General features: G+C 45.4%; 1 protein-coding gene across 1 annotated transcript in view; it reads left to right on the forward strand.

Annotated features, from left to right (window-relative positions):
* Window positions 1–26327, forward strand: part of DNAH2 (dynein axonemal heavy chain 2) — a 1666550-nt gene that overhangs the window by 579541 nt on the left and 1060682 nt on the right. Inside the window, exon 24 of the mRNA XM_069218683.1 lies at window positions 14130–14293. Coding sequence (XP_069074784.1) covers window positions 14130–14293 — 164 coding nt within the window. The remainder of the gene's footprint in view (window positions 1–14129; window positions 14294–26327) is intronic.

Below are 26327 nucleotides of genomic sequence, written 5' to 3' on the forward strand. Positions count from 1 at the left end.
GTTGCAAATTGCGAGTCGCAGGGACTCGCAATTTGCAAGTCGCAAATTAGCATTTTGCTACATCTGGCCCTTAATGTGATCCTTTCACGTTTAATGCAGGCCCCATTTGAACCCATACACAAGGCATCCCTCCAACACCTCACTTGGAAGACAGCCTTTCTAGTAGCGATCACTTCAGCACGAAGGGTCAGCGAAATACAGGCCCTCTGTGCTCATGAACCTTACACAATATTTCATTCTTCCAAAGTAGTCTTACGGACACATCTGAAATTTCTACCTAAGGTCATATCAGACTTCCACATTAACCAGTCGATTGCCTTGCCCACGTTCTTTCCAAACCCTTCCACTCCAGCTGAGAGGGCTCTCCATTCCCTAGATGTTAAGAGAGTATTGAAATTTTATCTAGATAAGACCACTCCTGTACAGAGAGCTACACAACTGTTTGTTAATTACGGACCTGTACAAACTGGCTTAGCCACCTCCAAACAATCAATAGCGAGATGGATAGTCGCTTGTATTTTATTGGGTTATCAACTAGCTAAAAAAAACTTACAGGGTAGGCCTAGAGCCCATTCCACCAGAGGAAAGGCTGCTACCAGTGCTCTACTGCGCAATGTTCCTTTAGCAGAAATTTGTAAAGCTGCAACTTGGAAATCAGTTCACACATTTACTAAACATTATTGTTTAGATTCGGACGCTAGAGCAGATGCTCTAGTAGGCCAGGCTTCGCTTAGAAACCTTTTTGCTTGAGTACACAGGAATGGTTTACTGTAACTGCTCCTCCGCTGGTTGGGGGGGGATGGGCTTGGTATTCTATTCTACGCTTATGACTATACATGGAAATCCCCTACAATAGAAGGTATAGTTTCTTACCTGTAACTCCAGTTCTCTCGTAGGGGTATTTCCATGATAGTCATAACCAACCCTCCCTCCTCCCCGGGGGAGCAGTTAGATGTCTGGATACGTTTATTTTCATTATCAGCCAGTAGCTACCTGCAAAAAGAACTGAGGTAACAGCCTCTCTCTAGGCATGATCGGATACTGGAGGACTGGCTGTTCTTAAAGGCACAGTATCCCTTTTCTTCATTTATAATGGCAGCCTATGGACTACACTGTTCTGCACTCCTTTATAGGGGTTTTGTGAAATAAAAGAAGCTTTTGGGAAGTAGCTGGTCCGGAAAATGGCTTTTATTTGAGAAACATTTATTATTTTCACTTCCAGGACAATCTGAATGCAGGAGCTTGACCACTGTAGCCCTTCCTATAGGCTGCATGGGAACATTCTTAAGTATCTTGACAGGCCTTCCTGAAGGGAGGCGAACAGGGACACTTAAGAAGTGATACTGGAAAAAGTGCTCTGGGGTCCCCGCAGGCGGGCGGGGAATTATTCTACGCTTATGACTACCATGGAAATACCCCTACGAGAGAACTGGAGTTACAGGTAAGAAACTATACCTTCTCTCTTAGGGGCTCTCCACTGAAACCATAAGCACTTAATAGTGATGCCCACGTGCAGGGACCAGGGAGTGGTTATTTCTAAGTCACATCTAACTTTGGCTTACTTTGGAAAGGCCAAAAGACTTATGTGACACAGATTTTACATTTTGCAGCCTTAAAACAAGGTAGGTTCCCAATCTTAAATACTTTAATATTTAGTAGGGAAAGGGCAACCCTTTAAAAGTCACTTATTTAAAATAAATAATGACATTTTTAAAAGTCCTTCAAAAACATTTTTTACTTATTTTTTAAAGTAAGCGATAGGTGGTTATATGGCAATGTAGCTGTATAGACTGCAGCATTAAAAAACATTATTTCTGCCTTGTAGGTGACAGTTGGCTCAGTTCTTTTTGATGAACAAAATAGCAGTAGAGTTATATTTACCTTTATTTCATTCCTCAGGAAGGAGGAAGGTTTGCTTAGGATTTCAATGGAGATTCCCACAAGAGAGAACTAGGATCACAGGTAAGAAACCATTCCCTTTCTCTGAGGGGATCTCCATTGATAATTATAAGCAATGAATAGATTAGCAAACTCATCCCCAATAAATCCACGACAGAGTAGATAAAAAAAGGAAGCAATATAATTAGCAAATAGGTTTCTCAGAGAGGTTTTCCCGGACCGGGGCATCAACCTTAGCATCCAGTTCAAGACGATAATGTCCTGTAAAAGTGTAAACCGATATTCAAGTGACAGCTTTGCAAGTGTGAGCATTTGGGATGTTCCTGAGTAATGCAGCAGTACCAGTTTTACCTCTGGTAGATTGTGCTCTAGGTCAACTTGGGAAGATTTTGTTAGCCTTCTAATAACAAAGGATTATGCAGGAGACAATCTATCTAGATGAGGATTGTTTAGAAGTGGCAAAGCCTGTCTGCAAAGGACCATAATCGATATAAGGTTGTTTTTATTTCCTCAAAGGTTTTGTTTTATCTAGATAAAACCTCAACATTCTCCTAACATGAGGAGTATGGAGAGACCACTCTGCAGGAGAAGGCTTTTGAAAAACTGTAGGAAATGTAATAGTCTAACTGACATGGAAATCTGAGACTATTTGGAGATTCCCCTGATAGAGAGAAAGGCTGAAACCATTCCACCCTGAGGTTCCCTGCAAAACAGTCAGCCTTTAAATTAGAGGCCTTTTCAGCATGCATCTTTTTTTCGTCTGTTTGAGCAGTGCAACCAGTATTGTCCACAATATGACTATTGTGGTCAACAAAAATGCCAGCCTCAGCCCAGCAATCAAGGGCAGAAAAATGAAAAAGAAATCAGAGGTCCAAATATAGAGATAAGGGAAGCATAGTCTTGCTTAGAGCCTGATTTAAAACTTGGCGGACAGGGTACTCTGTCACAGCAGAGATGGGTTTTAGATTTCGGCAAATGGGATATCTGTTACCGTTGTGACGGGGTAATCCTTTTTCTCTAAATCAGGCCCTTGGTCAGGCTCTCCTACATTCACTTGACCCTGTCAGTCAGAGGCAGGCTGTCTTGCTTTTAACAAAATTGTCAGAATTTAATCATGGACAAATGGATATTAGATATAGTCAAACACTGGCAGCAAGTGTTGGAGTTCATACAAAACCCACTTTTTTACCCCCCAAGGAGTAAAAAAACACAAGCATCTAAAGGAACTGACAGTGGAGATGTCCAGCTCTGGATTTTGCAAGATTCGTAAATTGTCTGCTGTCTTATCCTGGTTACTGCTGCTAATTAAAATACTCAGGTATTTCATCTTAGTTTGGACTCACAGAGATGCATAGTCTCTGTGGGAGTATGAAGTAATGTTGCTCATCATAGGCATTGCCAAATTCTTGACCCAGTTGATTTTGAAACCCAAAAACTGTGATAATTTGGTAATTATCTCCACCGTCCAGTCAGTCAGCTCAGGACTCAACAACAGCCTGCTTATGCCTATTCACAGAGCTGGGTCTCACTCTCAACCCGAACAAGTCAGTTCTACATCCATCACAAAAACTACATTCTTAGGTGCCAGGAACGGCAACACCCTCAGCAAAGCTTACCCCACACTAGAGAGGCAGTTGAATTTAATCAGTCTAGCAAAGTCCATACAAAGAAAAAAAGTCACTTTTGTTCGCCTCTGTAGGAAAGTCACTCTTTTTGTCATGGTTACCCACACTTTTTGCCTGTTTATCAGTGTGTTTAGACTGCTTTCACTGGGATCCTGCTAACCTGGACCCCAGTGATTGTGCTCTCTCTAAATTTGGTTGCTTTGGCACCCTGTTCATCCCACAATTGGCATACTGGTGTACCCCTGGAAGTCCCTAGTATATGGTACTTGGGTACCCAGGGCACTGGTACACCAGGGGTCCCCCATGGGCTGCATCATGTATTATGCCACCCATGGGAGCCCATGCATACTGTGTCTGCAGGCCTGTCAGCAGCCTGCGTGAAAAGGTGCATACACCCTTTCATTGCTGGTCATTGCATCAGATCACTGTAAGTCACCCCTATGGTAGGCCCCCCTAGCCCAGAGGGCAGGGTGCAGGTCCAAGTGTGTGAGGGCGCGCCTGCATGAGCAGAGGTACCCCTACGAACTCCAGTTCCAATGTACTGGACTTGGTAAGTGCAGAGAAGCCATTTTACCCGTGTACTGGCCAGAGGTCGGTCACTACCTGTGGTCCTGCTCAGTGCTTAATTTGTATATTAAAAGATGCTGGTGCTCAAAGCCCTCCTCTTAAACACGGGGCTGCTTCAATTAAATCTGCGCACACTAATTACTGAGGCAGCGTAATCCCAATGCCGTCTCTGACCTCTTCAATCCATTTAAAGCCACTCCCTGCCCCTTCAGCTCACACCTGTAGCTTTCTGCTTTCTCTCATTGTGACGCTTTTTCGTTTTTCACTTCCTCCGTCTTTCCCATATGTGTGTTTTTCTCGCAGTAAATGCCTGAGGCAGAAAACTAAGCGCCTGCCCTCAAAAATAAGTGCTGGTGCTCAGCACCGGAAACAACAAGCACAAATTAAGCACTGGTCCTGCTACATAATGGTAACTCCAAACCTAGGCATGTTTGGTATCAAACGTGTCGGAATCATACCCAATACTAATGCCAATATTGGTGGCATGATTCCATGCACTCTGGGGGCTCCTTAGAGGCCCCTCCAATATTGCTCCTACCAGTCTTTCAGGGTTTGCAGGCAGCCCACGTTGCTGCAGCCCCTCAGATAGGTATCCGCCCGCCTGCTGCTTGACCAGCTTAAGCAGGGGAAGGCAGAACAAAGTATTTCCTGTGGGAGAGGAGATACAACACCCTCTCCCTTGAAAACAGGTGTTGCAAGGCTGGGGGGGATAGCCCTCCTTGCATAGTCTGGTTTGCACCTGCCCAGGGACCCCCGGTCCCTGCTCTGGCACGAAAGCACACAAAGGAAAGGGGAGTGACCACTCCTCTGTCCATCACCACCTCAGGGGTGGTGCCAGGAGCTCCTCCAGGTGGCCACTTTATTCTGCCATCTTGGAAACAAGATGTGCAGAGGCCCCTGGAAGCATCTGGTTGGTCATGACAGGTGGCTGACGTCATTGACCCCCTCTGATAGATGGTCACCCTGTAGAGTGACAAAGCAGCCTGTTAGGGCTAAGCAGGGACTCCCTTGCGGGTGGGTCCCCAGATTCGGCGTGCAAAACTCCACCAGGACTCCTCTGCATCAAACTCTTTTGCTCCTGGCCACAGGAACCGCTGCTGGACTTCACAGGAACCAAACAAGCCTGCAACTCCTGAGACAACCTTGCCTTTCAACATTGTTGCTCTGGCTTCTTCCAGCAATTGCAACATTTCCACGGCTATGCATCCTTGGGGTAGGCAAGACTTCAGCTGCACCAAAGAAGCAAGAAGGACTCTTCCTTGGAGTGAAGGAGTCACTCCCCTGCATCTGCAGGCACCTAAGGCAACAACGTCCGGCTGCTGGAATCTTCTGCCATCTAGCTCCAGGAAGAATCTCCAACACAGGTCTTGGTGTGGAGGGCTTCTTTGGATCTTCTCTACCTACTGTCCATTGGGAGACGGTGAGCGCTTGCCTCTTTCTCAAGGACAGTGCCCCTGTGTACCACGACTATTGCTGCAACCAAGGCTTGTTGACTCCTGCTCCAAGGGAACTTCAGGCTCCTAGTAGCCACAGCCTCCAGCACCTCATCCTTGCAAGGGCAGTCTCTCCTCTGCTGCTCCAGCGACTTGGGACTCCTCTCCAGGTGTGCTGATTTGACCTCAATGCAACTTACTGTGCCTGCTGCCAGTGGGTTGCCTGTAGGGGCTGCAACTGCTTCTGCTGGCTCTCCCAACTGCTGACGGTCAGCCTGGACTCCCCTCCAAGGGTTGAGTACCCTGGGACTGGCTGGTCCTCTTCAGTTCTGCAAATCCTCTTCTGTCCAGATTTGCATTTGCTAAGGCTTGTTGGCAGCCCTCCTGACCATGGACCATCTGCAACCCAGCGACTGGTGTGGGACATCTGCACGACTCCAAGGACCTTTCTGCAGCTCCTGGACTCCACAGCTGATCCTCATCTTAAGCGTTGACCCGGATCTTCATCCACAGAAGGGGTGGGTAGTGGCTCCTGCCCCACCTGGACACCCCTTTGTGGACTGGACTCTGTCCCCTTCTTTAGCAGGTCCTCTTCATCCGGAATCCACCGTTGGATTCCACTGAACTGGTCCTGGTCTTACAATCTTCCTTTGCCAAGTCCCCTTGTTAGTCTCTGGGAAGACCTGGTAAATTATCTCTGCTCTCCTGGTCGCTGGGGGTCATCTAGGTACTCACCTTGGGGGTCCCGAGTTCTCCCTTCTAACTATTCCACATGCTTGGGTGGGGGACATCACTTTGCATTACACTGTTTTAGTATATGGTTTGGCCCCCCTATAGGGCCCTAGCTATTTTCTGCTATTTCTTGCCAATGGTTGTTATTTACAATGCTAATTCATAATACTTATTGTTTATATATAATGTATACTTACCTCCATTTTGGGGACTGCCATTACGTGATCTAGTTCAGTGCTACTGTAATAAAGTACCTTTATTTTTGTAACTCTGTATGGTTCCTTTCATGTGAGATAAGTTGCTGTGTGACTGCTGAGGTATTGCAAGTGTTTTACCTTCCTCCTAGATAAGTCGTGGCTGCTCACCACAGCTACCACTTTAGAGCCCTAGCTCCCAAGACACTGACTCAGTAACTCATAGGGGTTGCCTGGACCTGGTACAAGGTGCAAACACCATAGATGTCCACCACACACTAGGCCAGCTTCCTACAACGACATTATTGTGTAGTGAATTAGCTTGAGGTTGCCAGCCTCAGTGTTTAGTCTCCTTGTGTGGTCTGAACTTCAAATGATGATAGAGGTTTAAAGGCAAATAAAAAAGTAGCATAGGAGACAGGGGGGCATCCCTGCCTGGTACCCCTACTGATCACTATCTCTGTGGACAAGAAACAGGTACAATTCACAACCACCACCGGTTGTTGTTACAGACATCTTGTCATTGATATACAATTGGGGCCCAGGCCAATTCTGTGCATTCCATAAAACAGTTAGCCCTACTCCACTCTATCAAAACCCTTCCCTTTGCCGATGGAGAGGACTACCTTCTCTTCAGCATCATTCTTAGTTTCCATCATAATTAATTATGCATGGTTCCTAGGTGAACAGCCAGTTAGGAACCTCACCTGATTTCTTTTTGTACCAATGGTGAAATAACCCTCCCGCCTGTAGTTCAGGACTTTAGCAAAGTTAATCATATCTTAATTTTTTAGCAAAAAGGGTCTATATTTTTCGTAGTAAAGTGGTTCTGTCTGGTTTTGCAATTGAGGAACTATTCGCATTGTTGAATGAAAAAATCAAGCCAATCGCTGCCTGGGCTTCCTGGTAGGTCTTTATTCAGCAGAGGTACAGTAAGTGAGGCTGTCCACTTGTAAAATCCCATCTTCCATTGGGACCTTTCCCTTCGACCGTTGACAATGGTTTTGTTCTAGATATCGCTATTCAGGTCCCTCTGCAGGCCCGTTGGGAGCTTAGGGATTGCCAATTGGTCAAGGAAGGTGTGTTCTCTGATATTGTTTGTGTCCACTTCAGAGATATATAACAGGGAATAGAACTTTGTGTATTTCCTTGTTATCTTCATAAGGTATGTGAGATAGTCCTGTGCATGTGGTAGGTGGGTTCATGCCCATTTCTCTTTGAATATTACAGGTTCATGCAGTTTTCCTTCATGCGGGCCCACTGCTCGCCAAGCATCACATAGCTCCTAGAAGGTCTCTCGTCACCCTCAACGCTGCCCCTGTGTATTGGTACCCCTTATACCCTCATAAGCAGGCAAGAGCTGGATCCACCGCAAGTGTGTAATGCATCTGTGTAAAACATCTCTCTCCTGCCTAACCTCGCAGGCGTGCAGGGTGTGGGAAGAACCATCCCCCTTTCATACTATTTTTGTGTAAGGAAGCTCATTCGCTTTTAGAGACACTCTTCCACATTCTTGTAGATAACACAATGTTAGCAGATATCTGTAGATGATTATTAGAGGCAGCATTTCTACAGGCAATACCATCCACAAGAAGAGGTGAGGCACTTCCGGCACTCTCTGCAATGTACCTTATTAATGAATTTAAAAAAAAAAAAAAATCCCTTTCTATAAACCCCATGTTTATTCCAAAGATTCCCATATCATTTCACTTGAATCAAAAATGTGTTTGCCTTTATTCTTTCCAAACTCTGCAACAGCTAGATGAAAACCCTCACATTTCTCTGGATATCATGAGATGCCTTAAATTTTACCTCCAGAAGAACAGTTACCCAGATTAACTATGTGTTGCTCGCTTGGAGATCCTCCAATAAGGGTAATGCAGTACCAAAACAAACTTTGGGTAAATGTATTGTATCTTGTATATCAATGCCTCATGGACAAATGAACAGATTACTAACTGGGTCTGTTAGAGCACACTATACTAGAAGGATGCCTGCCACAGTGGCTATTTTTGCTGTAGTCTCTCACGTGGATATTTTTAAGGCAGCAATTTTGAGGTTGACACATGCATAATCAAACATTACTGTATTATTGTTGGCTTTTGTGAAAAAGGATTAACTTTAAGACTTTGTGCTGTGCTTATAGGGCTTTCTGTAAAAAGGGTCCTTGCTACCTCTAGCAGAAGTTTTATCACTATTCTCATGTACGCAAACTGTGCTGCTGCGATGGTATTGTAGTTGTAATTCTCAAGTTTAAGCATGGGAGACAGGGGACAGGTCATTCTCTGTCAGGGCAGCTGTTCTTTAGAATTTGCAATACCTCTTGCTGCGCAAAGTGCATGATCTAATTTCTTTTAAAGGGCTATCTTTATACACAATACGATAGTCTGTTCTTATTTTGTTGTGTAATAATCAATCGTGTAAAAGCATCCTCAGTTAGTAGTAGAGGCAGACAGCAGCCAGAATGGATATAGTTAAATCAAGGAACACTGCTGAAGAATCACTGTGCAATCCGGGAAGCCTGTAGAGGTCACAATTATCTATCAGAATGACAACACCAAGGCCTGAAATATGAGTGAATCACTCTGATAGAGGATTTTGACCTCTACAGGTTTCCCGAATTGCACACTGAGGCCCTCACTCCGAGTCTGGCGGTCTTGAGACCGCCAGACTCGTGGTGGCCATCAGACCACCGCAATAGTGGCGGTCCAATCCGCCACATTCTGCCTGCGGCCGAAACGCCGCGGTAATACCACTCACATAGCCAGGCTGGTGTCAGCCTCCAGCCTGGCGGTCCCGGGGGTTGTAATCCGCCAGGGCAGCGTTGCAAGCAGTGCTGCCCTCTGGATTATGAGTTGCATTCCGCCAGCCTTTCCATCACGGTTCACACCACTGTGGAAAAGCTGGCGGAATAGGGGTGCTGGAGGCCCCCTCGTGGCCCCTGTGCTGCCCCTGCACTTGGCATGGGCACTGCAGGGGCCCCCGTGCACAGCCCCGTTGCGCATTTCACTGCCTGAATTACGGGCAGTGAAATGAGCGATGGGTGCTGCTGCAGCACCACACTGTTTCCACGCGCCGGCCTTGCGGTGAAGTTAGAATAGGGCCGGCGGTGTCCTGATGGCACCAGCGGTCAGGTGGCGGGTTGGGCCACCCGCCAAACTCAATGACCCCCTGAGTGTTTAACACTGTTCCATAGTCTAATGCTCAGAGGAGGGAGATGGCAACGGATTATCCAAAAGTGGGAAAATGTGAGAGAAAAAGTTTCACTTATCTGCCTTAGGTGCTAATTTGTGCCAAACATTTCCTGTGACAGCTACCGGACTAGCCCTAACCCGTGGAGTGGGTATTCCAGTTGTGTTGACCATGAGGACCTCCATCCTGTATGACTGTAAATAGCCAACTTGCTGATACCAACCATAAGCATGCCTTGTTTCGGCGACCCAGTAATATGCTTCAAATTTGGGACCGCAAAGCACTCCTTCGAGTATATAGAGTCGGGATTCCCATCTAATCTGGGGTTGTTTCTGGGTGCAAATAATAAGAGCAGCACAAATCTGATTTTCTGAAACAGCACCTTAGTCATTGGGATGAGAAGATTTAAAAATAAATATAAAAATTGTGAGAGAAAGCCCATTTGAATAGCACCAGTCCTTCCCACCATGGATATTGGTAATGTTTGCCATTTGGCTACTCTATTTTGGAGTCTGTTCATAGCAGGCCGTTAATTTGCTCTTATTACCAACTCTGGTTTCCTATAAATGTTGATTTCAAGATATTGCACTGTTTCTGCACTCCAGAGAAGTGGAACATCTAGCTTGGGTCTGAGGGTGACGTCAGTCAGAGGAATCCTATCCAATTTCGACCAGTTAATTTTAAGGCCCGATACTTATATAAGTTCTCTCATAATAGGATAAATGTTTTGGATCAGGTATATAAGGATGCGTTATCTGCATGCATAGATATCACCAGATTATTACTAGTCACATTAATCCCACTGTGACCAAATTTCTCCTTAATAATGCTAGCAATAGCAAAAATGAGAGGTAACAGCGAGCAACTATGTTGTGTCCCCATGACAATTTGCTCAGCCACAGTAAATTGGTCATTAATCCTCAGTTTTGCTATAGGATAACTTCTTCATGGCACATTTTGACCATACCTTCCCTGACCACATGGTTATTGGAGGTATCGGTGACTGTTTCCACATCAGTGCAACAGATAAGCAAGACGCTAGCAGTAAATAACATATCATCTTGCCAAGCGAGTGATCAACAAGAAGATACTACTTAACCTGACTCATCAAACAAGAGGACCAAACGTTGGAGAGGTAAGGTGACTCCTGTGACAAGTTTAGTGTGGGTTAGCACTTCACATCAAAAAACCCTGATATGTGTACATGTCCACCATGCATAAAGGAGTGTACCTCTCTCCTCGCATCCCTTCCAGCATATTCTTGTGCCTGAAGTTAGCTTTATTCCTAATTGGGCGGAGGTACCACCTAGTCAGAAGTTTATAGGGGTTTTTCTTGTGCTGTGTGCATATGGAAGATTTAATGGCTCTCCTCTATTCACTCCCATGTAGCCTCTGGGGTGTCCAGTTCAAAATCCTTTTCCCATAGCATAATATATTTCTGATAGCGACTTCTCACTGTAAATTACTTACCTTAGAATTATCTCCAGGCATCAGAATGAATACAGAAATGTTTTCGTGAGCAGTACCCCTGCATGTTGGTAGGTGGTGTCATTCAGCTCCATGTGGTGCTGTCTGCGTTGTTCGCACTGGAAGTGAAGTGCACAGTGCCTTTATAGGCACCACCCCAGCATGCTGACAGCAGTTCTTTTCTTTCTATGACAGTCAACACAGATTCAGAAAAGAGCTTTACCCAGTCACTGTTGGCTAATCTTTTTCAGCCCTTTTGTCACAGATTTTTGAGACAGTCACCTGGTGTGACAGGGATGTCTGCTAGGAAGGCTGAATTCAAACCCTCTGGTGCCTTTCACCAGCAAATGTCGGTGAAGGATCCACACCTAGTCTGCCTTTGCTGCATTGAGCGCAACCACAACACCTAGACCTGTGCTGATTGTCGTGCCATGCACCCGAAGGCCTTGAGGGAATGGTCCCTCAAGCTCCTTGCTGCTTGATGCACGACGCTGCGACTGTCCCGATTCTGGTCTGACAAAGGTCCCAGGATTGGTCGTGGAGTCATTCCAAGCGCTTGTTGATGCAGTCAGAGCCTTTCAGGTATACAGATAAGTCCCACAAACATAAAATGGACAAGAGTGTCAAAGAGGTCTTCGATTTCACCCGGTCTGTTGAAGCCATCTGACAAGCTGAGGAAATGTCGGCATTCCAGGCCTGGTCAACAGTGGAACCTGTGCCAGGGTGTTTTCTGAGCCTCTCCGAGTTACCTGGAGCCAGAGCAACCCCTGCCCAACTCCATGAGTTTTATGAAGCCATGCACCACATTTTTGGGTGGCAGGCCCTTGCTGGTACTCCTGTGGGCCCTATCTGTTCGGGAGAGGTCCCTACTGTGTTCTGCCAGCGAGCTGGGTCATTCGGGCCCCTTGAATCCATGGATGTAAGCAAGCCGACTCCGGTCGAGCCACCTCTACCTTTCCTGGTGCCGACTTCATTGCTGATGTTCCCAGCCCTACCGGCGCCACCCCCATACTCATCTCTGGCACGGAGCTGGATGGGTGTCATCTGACCTCGACTCCGGCGCCGACTGGAGCATTCCTTCCAGGCCAGTGTCTAGAAGGAATCCTTCAGTTTTCCAGGGGTGGGGGGAATCAGGGTTGTAAGAGATAGGCATGAATGGAGAAGGAAAGGGTCATACCCTTCCTTCGGGAAACTTGTTGCCAATACTCAAGCACGATTGAGGAGGGGCAGAATATGAACTTGTGTGTGAGTTTTATAAGGGAGTCAAAGTATGTAAGGTAGTAGGATGCAAGAGTAGTGTTGCTCCACTAAACCCAGGGTTTGTCACTAAGATGATAATTCCAGTCCATGGCCAGGCAAAGCTAGAGCACCTGAACATAGACTGCTACCTCAGTAAAAAACAGACCTCCCTCTATCACAGGACGCAATATTGTAGTCTGCACTACTCAAAGCTTTTTTGTTTTGCCAAACAGGTTTCTACATTTTCTCTAAGATGTGCCTTAGGGTCTGAGACCCGGGAAAAGAAGCGGCAGGGTTTCTGTGAATTAGAGCAGCCAAGGAATTAAATTCATTTCTTAGGTTGGTAATGTGCCCAAACTAAAATATGTCAAGATTTCCCAAGCAGCACGTCTTCATAAAAGGCACAGAGAAGAATGGGGATGTTCCAGGCTTATAGATCTTTAAATTTTGTTGGCAGGAATACTCCGTATTTGATAGCAGTTACTGTCCACTCGAAGTTTACTCCCCCACTGTGTGTTGAAATGATCTGCTACCCCCATGTCCTGGGATTTGGAATAATTAATCTTGAATTTAGAAATCTCTGAGACCCTGTCAAATTGGAGAGGCTCCAAGAGTATGTTCAGGGTCCCTAATGAAGCAGAGAAATTTGTCTGCAAATGGAGGAACTTTGTGTTAACCGCACCCAGCTTTATCCCCTTGCTCTTGGGGTTCTGTAGGATCACCTGTACATGAGACTCCATGAAGGGTATAAATATTAATGGGAACCGGAGGCCTAGTGCTCTTGACAAGGGGACCAATGTTTCTTTCAATAGCTTTCTTGCCCAGAAGCTAAACATATGGTTCAAATCAACCCAGTCAAATGCCTTCTTTGTGTCTGGCAAGAGAATGTCATTGGGCTGGCGAGTGCGTTCCACAACCTCTATGACATTATAGTCCAGCCATGTCTTGTCCCGCGTCTAGTGATCTTTCATGAAGCCAGACTGCTGTATCCCAGTCAATCTGGGCCATATCCACTGTAGGCGTTGAGCAAGGATGGACACATATGCCTTCACATCACAGTTCAAGAGTATTATAGGATGGAATGATCCACAGTTTAAGGGATCATTATCGGTTTGGAGCAGAAGAGAGATGTAATGACAGCATGAAATCAGTCACTGATTGTGAGTAGAAGGAGTTTAATACCTTCCACAGTGGGTTTATTGAAAGCCATCCGACCAAGGGGTCTTACTATTGGACATATGTTTAATAACCTTTTCACTCGTTTTTGTCTTCAAGTACTTCAGACTCTCCCCTCAAGTTCAGGGGGAGAAAGCCGTGGAGATATTCATCCCGTTGTTGAGAATGTAACTGCTCACAAGCAATGCGGGCCGAATGAAAAGCTGTAAGACCTTCTAGGATGCAAGTTGTAGTAGTGTGCTTAGTGCCATAAACATCTATTATCTCTCTTGCATGATTTCAGGTTTAAATTTGCTTCAATTTGTAGACCAGTAACCTATTGGCTTGGCCACCTTTTTCATGTTTTTGCTTGATAAATAACTGCTTTCGAGCTTCATCTTTCATTGCCACTTTGTGTAGGTCTCCTCTTGTTTTCCCGAGCTCACGGATTGTGAGTTGTAGGTGTAGTTATAGCTGTAGGTGTCTACCTGAAGTGGTCTTAAGTTGTCTTCTAATTACCATGCTCCACCTAACGGACACAGAAGGCTTGCTGATTGCTTATCCGTGGACTCCCTTTGTGCTAAAAGGTAATTGCTTTCTACTATTTTGTGTCCCTCTTCCTCCAGGCCCATTCACGAGTACCATAGCATGTGATCCTGCCTTGGAGCAGTTAGCCGCAGTCAGAGAGATGCTGGCCACCATGAAGGCTGAGGAGAACAGCATCCGCTCAGGGCTTGGCATCTTCAAAATCGACCACCCCCTCTCCAAGGAACTGCAGGCCCTTGAGAAGGTGAGTAATTCTGGATTAACATCAAAAGACATTCATTTCCTGTACCTGTAATTGTAGGGTGCGACTTTTATGTTTTGTTTTTTTTAACCTATAAAACCTAAAGATCCATGCATGGTGCTGTGTACGCTAGACTAAAAAAAAATATACAAATATGGCTAAATAAATGAAATTGCCTAATAAACATTTCATACAGCTTGGGTAATAATCCAGGTAAAGTGGTAGAAATGGAAAAGTGAAAAGTACAGTTAAAAAATAAATAACACGCGAAAATCAAAAATAGGACACCTAAGGATATGGTAATGTTGTTGAAAGTATTAGTAGAACAAAACCGTTTCGGAACAGCAATTCTATTGGGAGGTGCAATACACATGGAAGGCTTTACTAAAAATATAATGTTTTTTTATTATATTTCAAAGGGCCAACAAAGCGTGGGAGGTGTGATATCTAGTAGAAAATGTCATACTTTGGAGGTATCAGTGAAAAAGACCTGACAGTAGTGGAGCTGAATTCCATAACTTACTTTTGAACAACATTAAGCAGTTTGGGGAAATAGAGTTTGTGAATTTCCAAGCAGAAGAAATGTCATCTTCTGCGTTGTAGGATCCTTACTAACAGTTCTAAAAGTAGAATATTCCTGCCAGTGTGCAGGGACCCCGGAATACTTCTTTTCATTAATGTAGTATAAATACGACTTAAACTGTAAGTGGACACTTCAAACGTCCAAAAATATGTATGATTTCCATTGTACAAAAAAGGTCAGCTTTTACTGAACTTTTCTCATTGGAATGGATAATTTAAAACAATAGAAAGACTACACTGTAGACCCTAGCTGAAAAACATATGACACAGTAATAACAGGAAACTCTAGCTCCTTTAATTATAGAATAGAAATGAAGACTAAGGATGCATGAAAAAAGGGCATAAGGTTAAAAGAGCTACAGTGCTCCTTTAACGGAGCCAGAGGCTTCATTTCTCTGTATACACTGAACTAACAATTTTCCACATATTCCCAGTTCTTTTTTGCTGACTCGTGCTGTAAGGGTTTCTGAACACGTCAGTTTTATTTGTTTCGGAAATTCCTTATATGTATTCCTTTGTCACCTTCATATTATATGTGGCCGCGAGACATTTCTCCTCTTTTTTGTACATTTTACTCCACTATTGGAACTTTCATAGACTCACATGCTTGAATCATTCCCTGTCGTCGAAAAGGGAGTCACCGGTACCTTAAAAAACAATACAGTGATAAGTATATACTCTAAAAGGCCCTAGGCCTTCAAATGTAGTAACATAGGAGAGTCATTACTTAAAAAAAACTAAACCTAAGATTAATTAATCAGGTTGCACTACCTGTCAGAACACTCCTGTTAAAAGCTCAAGTACCTCAGATTTTCTACTGAACGTTGTGCAAGGGAGTTTCCACTAAGCCCTGCTTAGCCTTAACACACTTATTCTTCAGAGAAATTAGATGCTATATTTCTTCACATATACAGAGATATTATTTTCCTGGATATTGGGGTTATCTAGCTTTAAAATGTGACTCCATGATAAGCTAAAAAGAGTTTATTCAGAGACTGTGCTATCTGTGGAAATAAGAGGCTTTTTTCTGATGATTCTCATCAGGAATGTATTTACTGCCTCCATCCTTCACATAAAGTTAAGGGTTATAAAATTTGTAGATAGTTCTCTACTAAGACTTTAAAGAAATAAGGGCAGGCTTCTGTTATGGCTTCAAAAGCACAAGACCAGGAAGAAGGAGCCTCTATTGGACAGCGACAATGAGGATTCCTCATCCTTCTCCAGTAGATCTCACAAGAGATAGAGGGGCTCGACCCAGTCAAAATCATCTCTAGAGCCACCTTAAAAGTCTTCATGAAAGTCAACTAAAAATTCTCACAGAGGACGTAGCCCTTCCAGATCATCACAAAAAGAGAAGTCTTAAACACAGAGAAAGGAGAAAAAAAGCATCCACTCTCTCCTCACAACAGCTTTCAAAGTCTGTATCTGAACTTCCTACACCTGCACCACAGGTCAGACACTCTTTAAAGAAGCCTTCATCCACACCGTCGATGAGCAGCTCACTGTGAACAAGAAAAGCACAGTCAATTAAAAAAAAATTGTCTCCGCCGTCGACGAGAATATAGTTGTCACCACCATCGATGACGAAGACTTTCACTGCGGCATCAAGGACGACAAGCACTACAATCTCTACATGGACAACATCATCTACGTTCACGACCACAACGTAGTCGATTAGTCAATCTCCTAAACCGTTGATGCTGAAAATAACATCCATCTCCTTGAAGACAGCTACGACGATGCTTCCATCGATGATGGCACTTTCGTCGCCGAAGACACCCTCATTGACGACGGCACTCCCGTTGGCAAAAAAAACTTCACTTCCATCAACGGCAAAGCCTTCACCAGCGTCGGCGAGCAAGCCCCCCGTCTACAACACCCTCAACCTCATTGACGGCATGTAAAATTACTGAAAAACAGACACAAGAAAAATCTAAGCATCTGACACCAGCCAGAAGGTCTCCTAGCAAGGTGTTGCCATTACTGCCAACACATCTCTTGGAAGAAGAGGACTCTAATGAATGGGATCCATTTGGTGTAACTCACAGCCCATCTGAGTTACATGCCAAGTTTCAGGAAAAAGACTATGAGGAGGAAAAATATTATTCACAAGACTATTACACCCCTCAGGACCAGTGTCCCCAACAATACCAAGAGGATGTTGTATGCCGTCCTTCTTCTTTAGTGTCAGCTCTCCAATTTATGCTGTCTAGCTACCGAAGTCGTTTTCCAACAACAGCACCTTTAACTGTTCACACCTCATTGCTGGAGAAACCTCCATTGATGCAGCCATTCTCACCACAGGCTTCAACACACTTATTAATATCTGCGCCACCAAGACAATCTCTATAGACAGCTCTTCTCCAAAATCCTGCCTTTTCTAATGATGATAGGGAGGAAGACGAACTCCCGGAAGGTCATCTCCATCACCAACCACGGTGGATTCTCCTCCGGAGGACATGGAGAGATTCCATAATTTGCTAGAGAGAGCCACAAGGCGTTTTGAACTACCTATGCCAACAAAACAAGTGGACTGCTTCCTATATGACTTCAAGGAGCCATTTCAAAAAAGTGTCAAGGTTATGCCCATTATTGATTATATATGGGATGAGTGCATGAACGTGATGAAAAGCCCTGCTACTGTCACCCCAGTACTACTGTGACTAGATAAAAAAATATAAGGCTCCAGAGAATGCTCCTGCATGCCTCATTGGACACCCCAAACTGGATTCAGTGATCACGCAGGCAGCGCAGATCATAAACCCATCAGCACCCATCTCAGCATCTCCAGACAAGGAAGACAGGAGGCTTCACAACAAATGCAAAAGATTGTCAGCTATGTCTGCTCATCAGGGGATACGATCACCAAATGGGGTCTGAAGTCAAGCCATTTCTAGGCAAGCTTCCTGAAGATGCTAAAGCCTAAGCTAGAAAGATCTTGCAAGAGGGAGAACGTGCTTCGGTGGAAGTTATTGACAGCGCCATGGATATCGCTACTACTGCTTTTCGACAATTCACAGGGTCGCACCGGTGTTAAGGAGGTAGGGCTGACTTAAAGCTACCTCTTTTAGACCAGAGGTCCAGAATAAAATCCTAGACATGCCTTATGTCAAACATATTGCTGACGCCCTGCAAGTCATAAAGACAGACAAGGCAAAGTCATTGGGGATTTTCTAGTACTGGAAAGTTCCCTTTTGAAGTCCCCGGGGAAGAGGTCTTCCATCATACAGGAATGCCTAGGGGGCAGTACCATTACCGCTCTTACATCTCCAGTTTCGTCCCTAGTATCAGCATGGACAACTGCTACAAGCTGCGTACAATAGACAAGCTAAGAGGAAAATCTGGACAACTGGCAAAGGACACAGTTCGCTGTCAGTGACCAGTTACAGGCCCCGGCCACTCCCCCTCTTTCGCCTCCAGTCCTAGGTGGAAAGATATTCACTCACTATCAAGGTTGCCAAAACATTACAACATATCAGTGGGTTTTGGACTTGGTGCTGTTCGGCCATACGTTAGAGTTCATCCAAGCACCACCTTCAACACTGCCTCAGCCATCAATCCCAAAACATCTGTAACTTCTCAAGTTGGAGGTCATAACCATGCTCAAAAAGGGATCTATCGAGGGAGTCCCTGCAGTACATGGATGAAAAGGTTTCTATTCCCATTTCTTCTTAGTCCACAAATTGAGCGGAATGGTGACCAATTCTGGATCTGAGAAACCTCATCACGTATCTCAGAAAACAATCTTTCTGCATGATAACTCTGCAGGACATACTGAAACTCCTCAATCAAGAAGGACTATATGACAACCTTCGGTCTCCAAGACACATATTTCCATGTCCCAATTCACCCAAAACACAGGAAATATCTGCGATTTACAGTAGCTGGCAGCCATTATCAATACAAGGTTCTTCCATTTGGCCTGAAATCCGCCCCTTTCATTTATGTACATCAGGTGTTTCCTTATCCCAACGACTGGTAAGTCAAGGCACCGTCCAGTCAGTCAGCTCAGGACTCAACAGAAGCCTGCTTACACCTATTCACAGAGATGGGTCTCACTCTCAACCTGAACAAGTCAATTCTACATCCATCACAAAAACTACATTCTTAGGTGTCAGTATCAACACCACACTCAGCAAAGCTTAACCCACACTAGAGAGGCAGTTGAAGTTAATCAGTCTAGCAAAGTCCATACAAAGAAAAAAGTCACTTTCATTCACCTCTGTAGGAAAGTCACACTTTTTGTCATGTTTACCCACAATTATGTCTGTTTATCAGTATGTTTAGACTGTTTTCACTGGTATCCTGCTAACCAGGACCCCAGTGATTGTGCTCTCTCCTCTAAATTTGGTTGCTTTGGTACCCTTTACACCCCACAATTGGCATACTGGTGTACCCCTGTAAGTCCCTAATATATGGTACTTAGGTACCAAGGGTATTGGTACACGAGGGGTCCCCCATGGGCTGTATCATGTATGAAGCCACCTGTGGGAGCCCATGCAAACTGTGTCTGCAGGCCTGTCATTGCAGTCCTTGTGAAAAGGTGCATACACCCTTTCACTGCTGGCCACTTCATCAGGTCACTGTAAGTCACCCCTATGGTAAGCCCTCCTAGCCCAAAGGGTAGGGTGCAGGTTCCTGTATATGAGGGCAGCCCTGCATGAGCAGAGGTGCCCCTACGACCTCCAGTTCCAATTGACTGGACTTCGTAAGTGAGCGGAAGCCATTTTACCCATGTACTGGCCACAGGTAACTCATTACCTGTGGTCCAGCTACATAATGGTAACTCCAAACCTAGGCATGTTTGGTATCAAACATGTCAGAATCATACCCAAATACTAATGCCAGTATTGGTAGCTTGATTCCATGCTCTCTTGAGGATCCTTGGCGCACCCCCCAGTATTCCTCCTACCAGTCTTCCAGGGTTTGCGGGCAGCCCAAGCTGCTGCTGTCCCTCAGCCAGGTTTCAGCCCTCCTGCTGCTTGACCAGCTCAAGCATGGGAAGGCAGAACAAAGGATTTCTTGTGGGAGAGGGAGGCAACACCCTCTTCCTTGGAAATAGGTGTTACAAGGCCGGGGAGGGGTAGCCTCCCTGCTCCACCGGCTTGCTTTGAAGGGCACATTTCTAGGGACCCCCGGTCCCTGCTCTGGTGTGAAAGCACACAAAGGAAAGGTGAGTGACTACTCCTCTGTCCATCACCACCCCAGGGGTGGTGCCCAGAGCTCCTCCAGGTGGCCAGTTTATTCTGCCATCTTGAAAGCAAGATGTGCAGAGGCCCTTGGGAGCATCTGGCTGGTTTTGACAGGAGACTGACATCAGTGACCTCCCTCTGATAGGTGGTTACCCTGCAGAGTGACCAAGCCCCCTGTTAGGGCTTTTTAGGTACTCTTTTGCGAGTGGGTCCTTCTTCGACTCCTTCCAGTAATTGTAACATTTCCATGACAGTGCATTGTCTCGGGTTGGCAAGACTTCAGCTGCACCAAAGAAGCAAGAAGGAATCTCCCTTGGCGTGAAGGAGCCACTCCTCTGCATCCACAGACACCTAAGGCAGCAATGACCGGCTGCTAGGATCTTCTACCATCTAGCTCCAGGAAGAATCTCCAACACAGGTGGTGGGTCTGGGTGGTCTCCCTGGTCCTCTCTACCTGCTGTCCAACTTGGGAGATGGTGAGCCCTTGCCTCTCCTTTCAGGACAGTACCCCTGTGCACCGTGACTCTTGCAGCAACCAAGGCTTGTTGACACCTGCTCCAAGGGATCTTCAGGCTCCAGGTAGCCCCGGCCTCCAGCACTTCTTCCTTGCAAGGACAGTCTCTCCTATGCTGCTCCAATGATGTGAGACACCTCTCTAGGTGTGCTGACTGGGCCGCACTGCAACTTACTATGCCTGCTGCCAGTGGGTTGTCTGTGGGGGCTACAACTGCTTCTGCTGGCTCTTCCAACTGCTGAGGGTCAGCTCGGACTCTCCTCCAAGGATGGAGTCACCTGGACCTTGCTGCCTTGCTAATTCCTAATAATTACTGTATATATCTTTTTTAGTGCTACTGTAATGAATTACCTCTATTTTTGTAATACTGTGTGGTTCCTTTTAGGTGTGATAAATTACTGTGTGACTGCTGCAGTATTGCAAGTGCTATACACGCCTCCTAGATAAGTCTTGGCTGCTCACCACAACTACCACAAGAGAACCCTAGCTTCCTAAACACAGTCTCACTCGCTAATAGGGGTTGCCTGAACCTGGTATAAGGTGCAAACACCATAGGTGTCCACCACACACCAGGCCAGCTTACTACATCCTTTAAAAATTCCTCCTGGGGATGATGTCAGCCTGCATTCCGCCAGTTCCATTCTGCCGCTTGCGGATGCACCGACTGCAAGAATAGTTATGAAACCAGTGGATCCAAGTTACAGGATCTTTTGGTGACCTTATCAAGGTCACACCAGGCAGCTTCAGCGCCCTATCCTGGTGGACGAGACAAGAACACCTATCAATCAGTCTGTGTTTCCTGCATCAGCCTTCTCCTTCAGTCATCACAACAGTTGTTTCCTTAGAGGAATGGGGAGCCTATCTGCAAGACCTTTAAGTCAGCAGAAGTCCTTTCAGCTTTACTTGCACATCAATGTACTAGAACTAGAGGATGTACATCTCACTTTAGAAGTATTCCTTCCCAGAATCCGCAATTCATCAGTGCTCATCCGCACAGACAATACAACTACAATGCACTAAAGCACCAAACAAGGTGGCACAAGGGCTCAACTTCTATCCCAGGAAGTACAACAGATCTGGGAATTTGCCATCAGCTACGCAGTGCTTCTACAAGCTTTTTACTCTACTTTTTGGGAAGACTAACTGCTTTGTAGTCTATACATAGCATGTGTATCTGCAGCTACACATGCCATTGAACGGAAAATGTCACTTACCCAGTGTACATCTGTTCGTGGCATGTTGTGCTGCAGATTCACATCCACCCTTCCTCCTCCCCGGAAGCCTGTAGTCGTTTAAGTTAATAACATTTGTACATATGTATATACATTTACATTTGCATGGACATCTCTTTTTCTCTTATATACTCTATCACTCCTTTCTTCACCCTCTGCGGGGAAAAAACCTAACAATGGAGTCGATGCCCATGCGCAATGGAACCGAGAGGAGGAGTCACTTGATCCCGTGACTCAGAAAATACTTCTTCGAAGAAAAACAACTTGTAACACTCTGAATTGATATGCATAGTATGTGAATCTGCAAAACAACATGTCACGAACAGATGTACACTGGGTTAGTGACATTTTTCATATATATCACCTACTGGCGGTTGGCAGTTGGTAGTTATAATTAGGGCCATCTTTCCATAGAAAAAGCGTTTATTGACTTTCCTGTATCTTTGGAACTGTTTTACGAATCTTCGTGTGGGAATTTCAGGGTGATTCATCAAGTGGGGCCTGAGAAAAAGAGGGGGTCAAAAAATGTTTACTTTGACTTCTGGTCACTGGAACCACAACTGGACTTCACAGCAATCTAAAATCTGCAGCTCCAGCGACGACTTTGCTCTGCAACATTGTTTCTATGGCTCCTTCCAGCAACTGCAACATCTCCCCAGCTGTTCATCCTCTGAGGGTGGCAAGTCTTCAGTCTGCAGCAAGATGGAATCTCCCTTGGAGGGAAGGAGTAACTCCCCTGCATCCACAGGCACCAACTGCAATGACGACCGGCTGTGTGGGTCCTCTCTCCTGCAACTCTGCGTGGATCCTGCAACACAGGTGGTGGTCCTTAGTGGTCTGCTCTACCAGATATCCAACTTTGGAGGTGGAGAGTCTTTGCCGCTTCTTGCAGGACAGTACCCCTGTGCACCGCGACTATTGCAGCTAACAAGGTTTGTTGGCTCGCCATCAATAAAGTTTAAAAAAAACAGAGACGGCTATCGACGGCGCAAAATTTGAAATCTGCTTCGCCATCAATAAAGACAAAGAAAAGACAATCCACATTGTTATTGCCATCGTTGACATACACCTCGTTGACAGCAGTCTTTTCACCGTGACATTTTGATGCTGATTTCACGTCGCCTGCTGAAGTATCTCCTCTTGTGCCTAGCCATTTGTTGGATATCCAAGGCTCTGATGACGATCAAGGGATGATTGGGGCACCACGCAGTCCCTCTGAATTGCATATAAAGTACCAAGATGACGAAGATGACGAGGAACAGAGTTATTATGAACCTGTATACCAGAGTCACCATTATCCAAGGCAATACCAACAATTTCCTCCCCCTCCGCCGCCACCAGACTTTGTCCATGTTCCTGCTACTGTAATGCAAGACTTGCAGGGTATGCTGCAAGATTATTACAAGCGCCTTCCAACTCCAGCTGCAGTGTAACCATCAGCAGTACCGTCTTATGCAACCCCAGAACATCTACCTCCACCTACAACTCTGTGGATGACTCTGCAATCATGTGTTGCTTTGCCGCCCTCGAGACGACCCTTCTTCATCTGACAGCGATGATCTTAATGATGACAGAGACGGGGAGAAAGTTGAGATACCTGATAACCACACCATAAACAGTGAATGTGATGATTATCTCATCCCTCAACCACCACAACCAGCAGATTCTCCATCTGCAGATATAAATGGGTTCCACATGTTGATGAGAGAGAGCAGCAAAACGTTTTCAACTGCCCATCACTATTAAGCAGACAGACGGCTTTCTTTGTGATTTCAAAGACCAATCTACAAAGTCGATTAGAGGGGAGGTACGAGAAATAATGAGAGGTATGAGTTAAAATGATGAAGACGCCGGCCACAGTTACTGCTGTCCTTCCTAGGATAGATAAAAAATATAAGGCTCCACAGAACTCGCCTGCTTTCTTGATCGGCAGCTGAAGCCTGATTCACTGGTTTCGTAGGCCGCACAACGAAGATCAAAAAACTCTTCCACTCCAATAACATCTCCTCTGGACAAAGGGGGTAGCTGGTTAGATAACATTTACAAGCGATGCACTGTGATGGCAAGTACGACCCTTTGTGCCGCAAATTCCCTGGCTATTCTGGGATGTTATGATCGCCAAATGTGGTCGGACATAACCTCCCATCTGGATCTCTTACCGGATGATAAAAAATCTGAAGCCATGCAGCTACTACAAGAGGGTGAAAGAGCGGCATCTGAAATAATCGACTGTGCAATGGACATTACATCTATCGGATTTCGTGAGTTACCAGGTTCTGTTGTGTTCCGATGCCAATGTTGGCTTAAAGCCACGTCATTTCACCCAGAAGTGCAAACTAAAATTCCAATATGCCTTTTGATGGCGACTCCTTGTTCGGGAAGTACGTTGATGCATGCCCTGCAATCTATAAAGAAGGACACTGAAACAGCCCAGTCCCTTGGAAGCCTCCAATACTGCAAGATCCCTTTTCCCAGCACACGTCGGCAGGGCTCATATCCTATTGTGATGGATACCAAAGATACCAACAGCATTCTTATCAGCAGCCCTTTCAACAGACTTACCATCAACACCACCTTATCAGCCTCCACCATTGGCAGTCTATTCTGGGCAGCTAAGGCGTAAACAGACAGTTTCCTCCAGATACAACACTAGGATACAGTGACAGTATCTAAGTGCCGGCTACATACCCTTCTCAACATCCAGTGATTACCAGAATCTCCCTTTATTTGCATCAGTGGAGCAAAATAACATTGGACAGGTGGGGCTTGGACCTCATTGAGCATGGCCATTTTCTGGAGTTCTCTCAGCTTTCACCCCAGACTCCACCGTCAAAATGTATTCCATCTCGGCTTCGGCTTCTGCACAAAGAAGTTGTAGCCATGTTATCAAAAGGAGCCGTAGAACATGTTCCACATTCCGAGAAAGGACAACGATTTTACTCCAGTTTTTTCCTCATGAGGAAGAAATCTGGAGAGTGGTGTCCAATCCTCGATCTCAGGAAACTCAACCGTTACCTCAAGAAGCAATCTTTCCATATGGTTTACCTGCAAGAAATTCTCCAGCTTCACAATCACAGAGATTTTTTTACAGGTTTAGATCTTTAAGATGCCTAGTTGCACATCCCTATCCATCCCAACCATCGCAAATTCCTCAGGTTTACATAGCTGGGACACACTACCAGTTCAAAGTCCTTCCCTTTGGTATCCGTTCTGCTCCCTGAATATTCACACAAATAATTGCTCCAGTGACAGCTCACTTGCGACAAGGCATACAGGCTTTCCCATTCCTCGATGACTGGTTGATGAAGGCTCCATCTTCCCAGCAGGCGTCGAGGGAGACCTCAAAGTGTCTTCTACTATTTCAAACACTGGGTCTGTTGGTAAACTTCCAGAAATCTCTCCTTAGTCCTTCCACAAGGATAACCTTTCTGGGAGCCACTCTAGACAAATCACTCGACAAGGCATTCTTGAACAGACACTACACAATTTCCACTCTGGCTCATTTCTCTCAAAAAGAAACTGCGCTTCAGTTCGCCTAATCAAGTTTCTATTGGGCATGAAGTCTCCAGCCATTTTCCTAGTACCTCATGCTCGCCTCAAAATGCGACCTTTCCAAGAGCAATTAGAGGCCAAATGAATCCATCAGAGGGTACCATTGTAAGCACCATGCCTGTACAGAAAGTAGCTCTTCCCTGGTGGACAAACTCCAACAACCTTTCAGCAGGACTAACTTTCCTTCCTCCTGTTTCGGAATACATCATAACAACAAATGCTTCACTAGAAGGGCGGGTAGCTCATTTACAAGATCTTCAGATTCAGGGCAAAAGGTCCCTGGCTCAGAGGAAGCTCCATATCAAATTCCCAGAACTCAGAGCAATCTCACTGGCTCTTCAAGGGTTTCTGCCAAGAGTTCAAGGCTCTGCTGTGTTGATGAGAACAGACAATACAACAAATATGCATTAGCTAAACAAAAGGAGGCACACGTCCAAGATTTTGTTCCAAGAAGCTCAAGCCATCTGGCTCTCGGTGCTACAACATCAAGTGACCCTAAGGGCAGAATATCTCCCAGGAGTACACAACTATCTAGCAGGCAGTTTGAGCAAAACGTCCCAGATTTTTCACGAATGGGAATTGAACCAGATGGTCTTAGACAAAATCTTTCAGCTATGGGGCAAGCCCTATCTGGATCTATTTGCAGGGGAAGAGAACAAGAAATTCTGGTTTTACACCAGCAAGTACCCGCAGAAAGGATCCTGGGGAAATGCTCTTTTGATGCAATGGTCCGGGCACTATGCCTACACGTTTCATCTGATTCCACTTATCTCCAGAGTTCTTCTAAAGATCGTACGGGAGCCATACCAGTTAATCCTCATAGCCCCACGATGGCCCAGACAGCATTGGTTTACAGAATTACTCATGCTGTCAATGAACAACATCAAACTCAAAGCCTCAACCAGACTTGTTGTTGATGAACAATCACCAGGTCCTTCACCCAGACCCAACTTCGCTGTACTTAG

Source organism: Pleurodeles waltl, chromosome 12 (genome assembly GCF_031143425.1).
Source record: "Pleurodeles waltl isolate 20211129_DDA chromosome 12, aPleWal1.hap1.20221129, whole genome shotgun sequence".
NCBI classification, from domain to species: Eukaryota; Metazoa; Chordata; class Amphibia; order Caudata; family Salamandridae; genus Pleurodeles; species Pleurodeles waltl.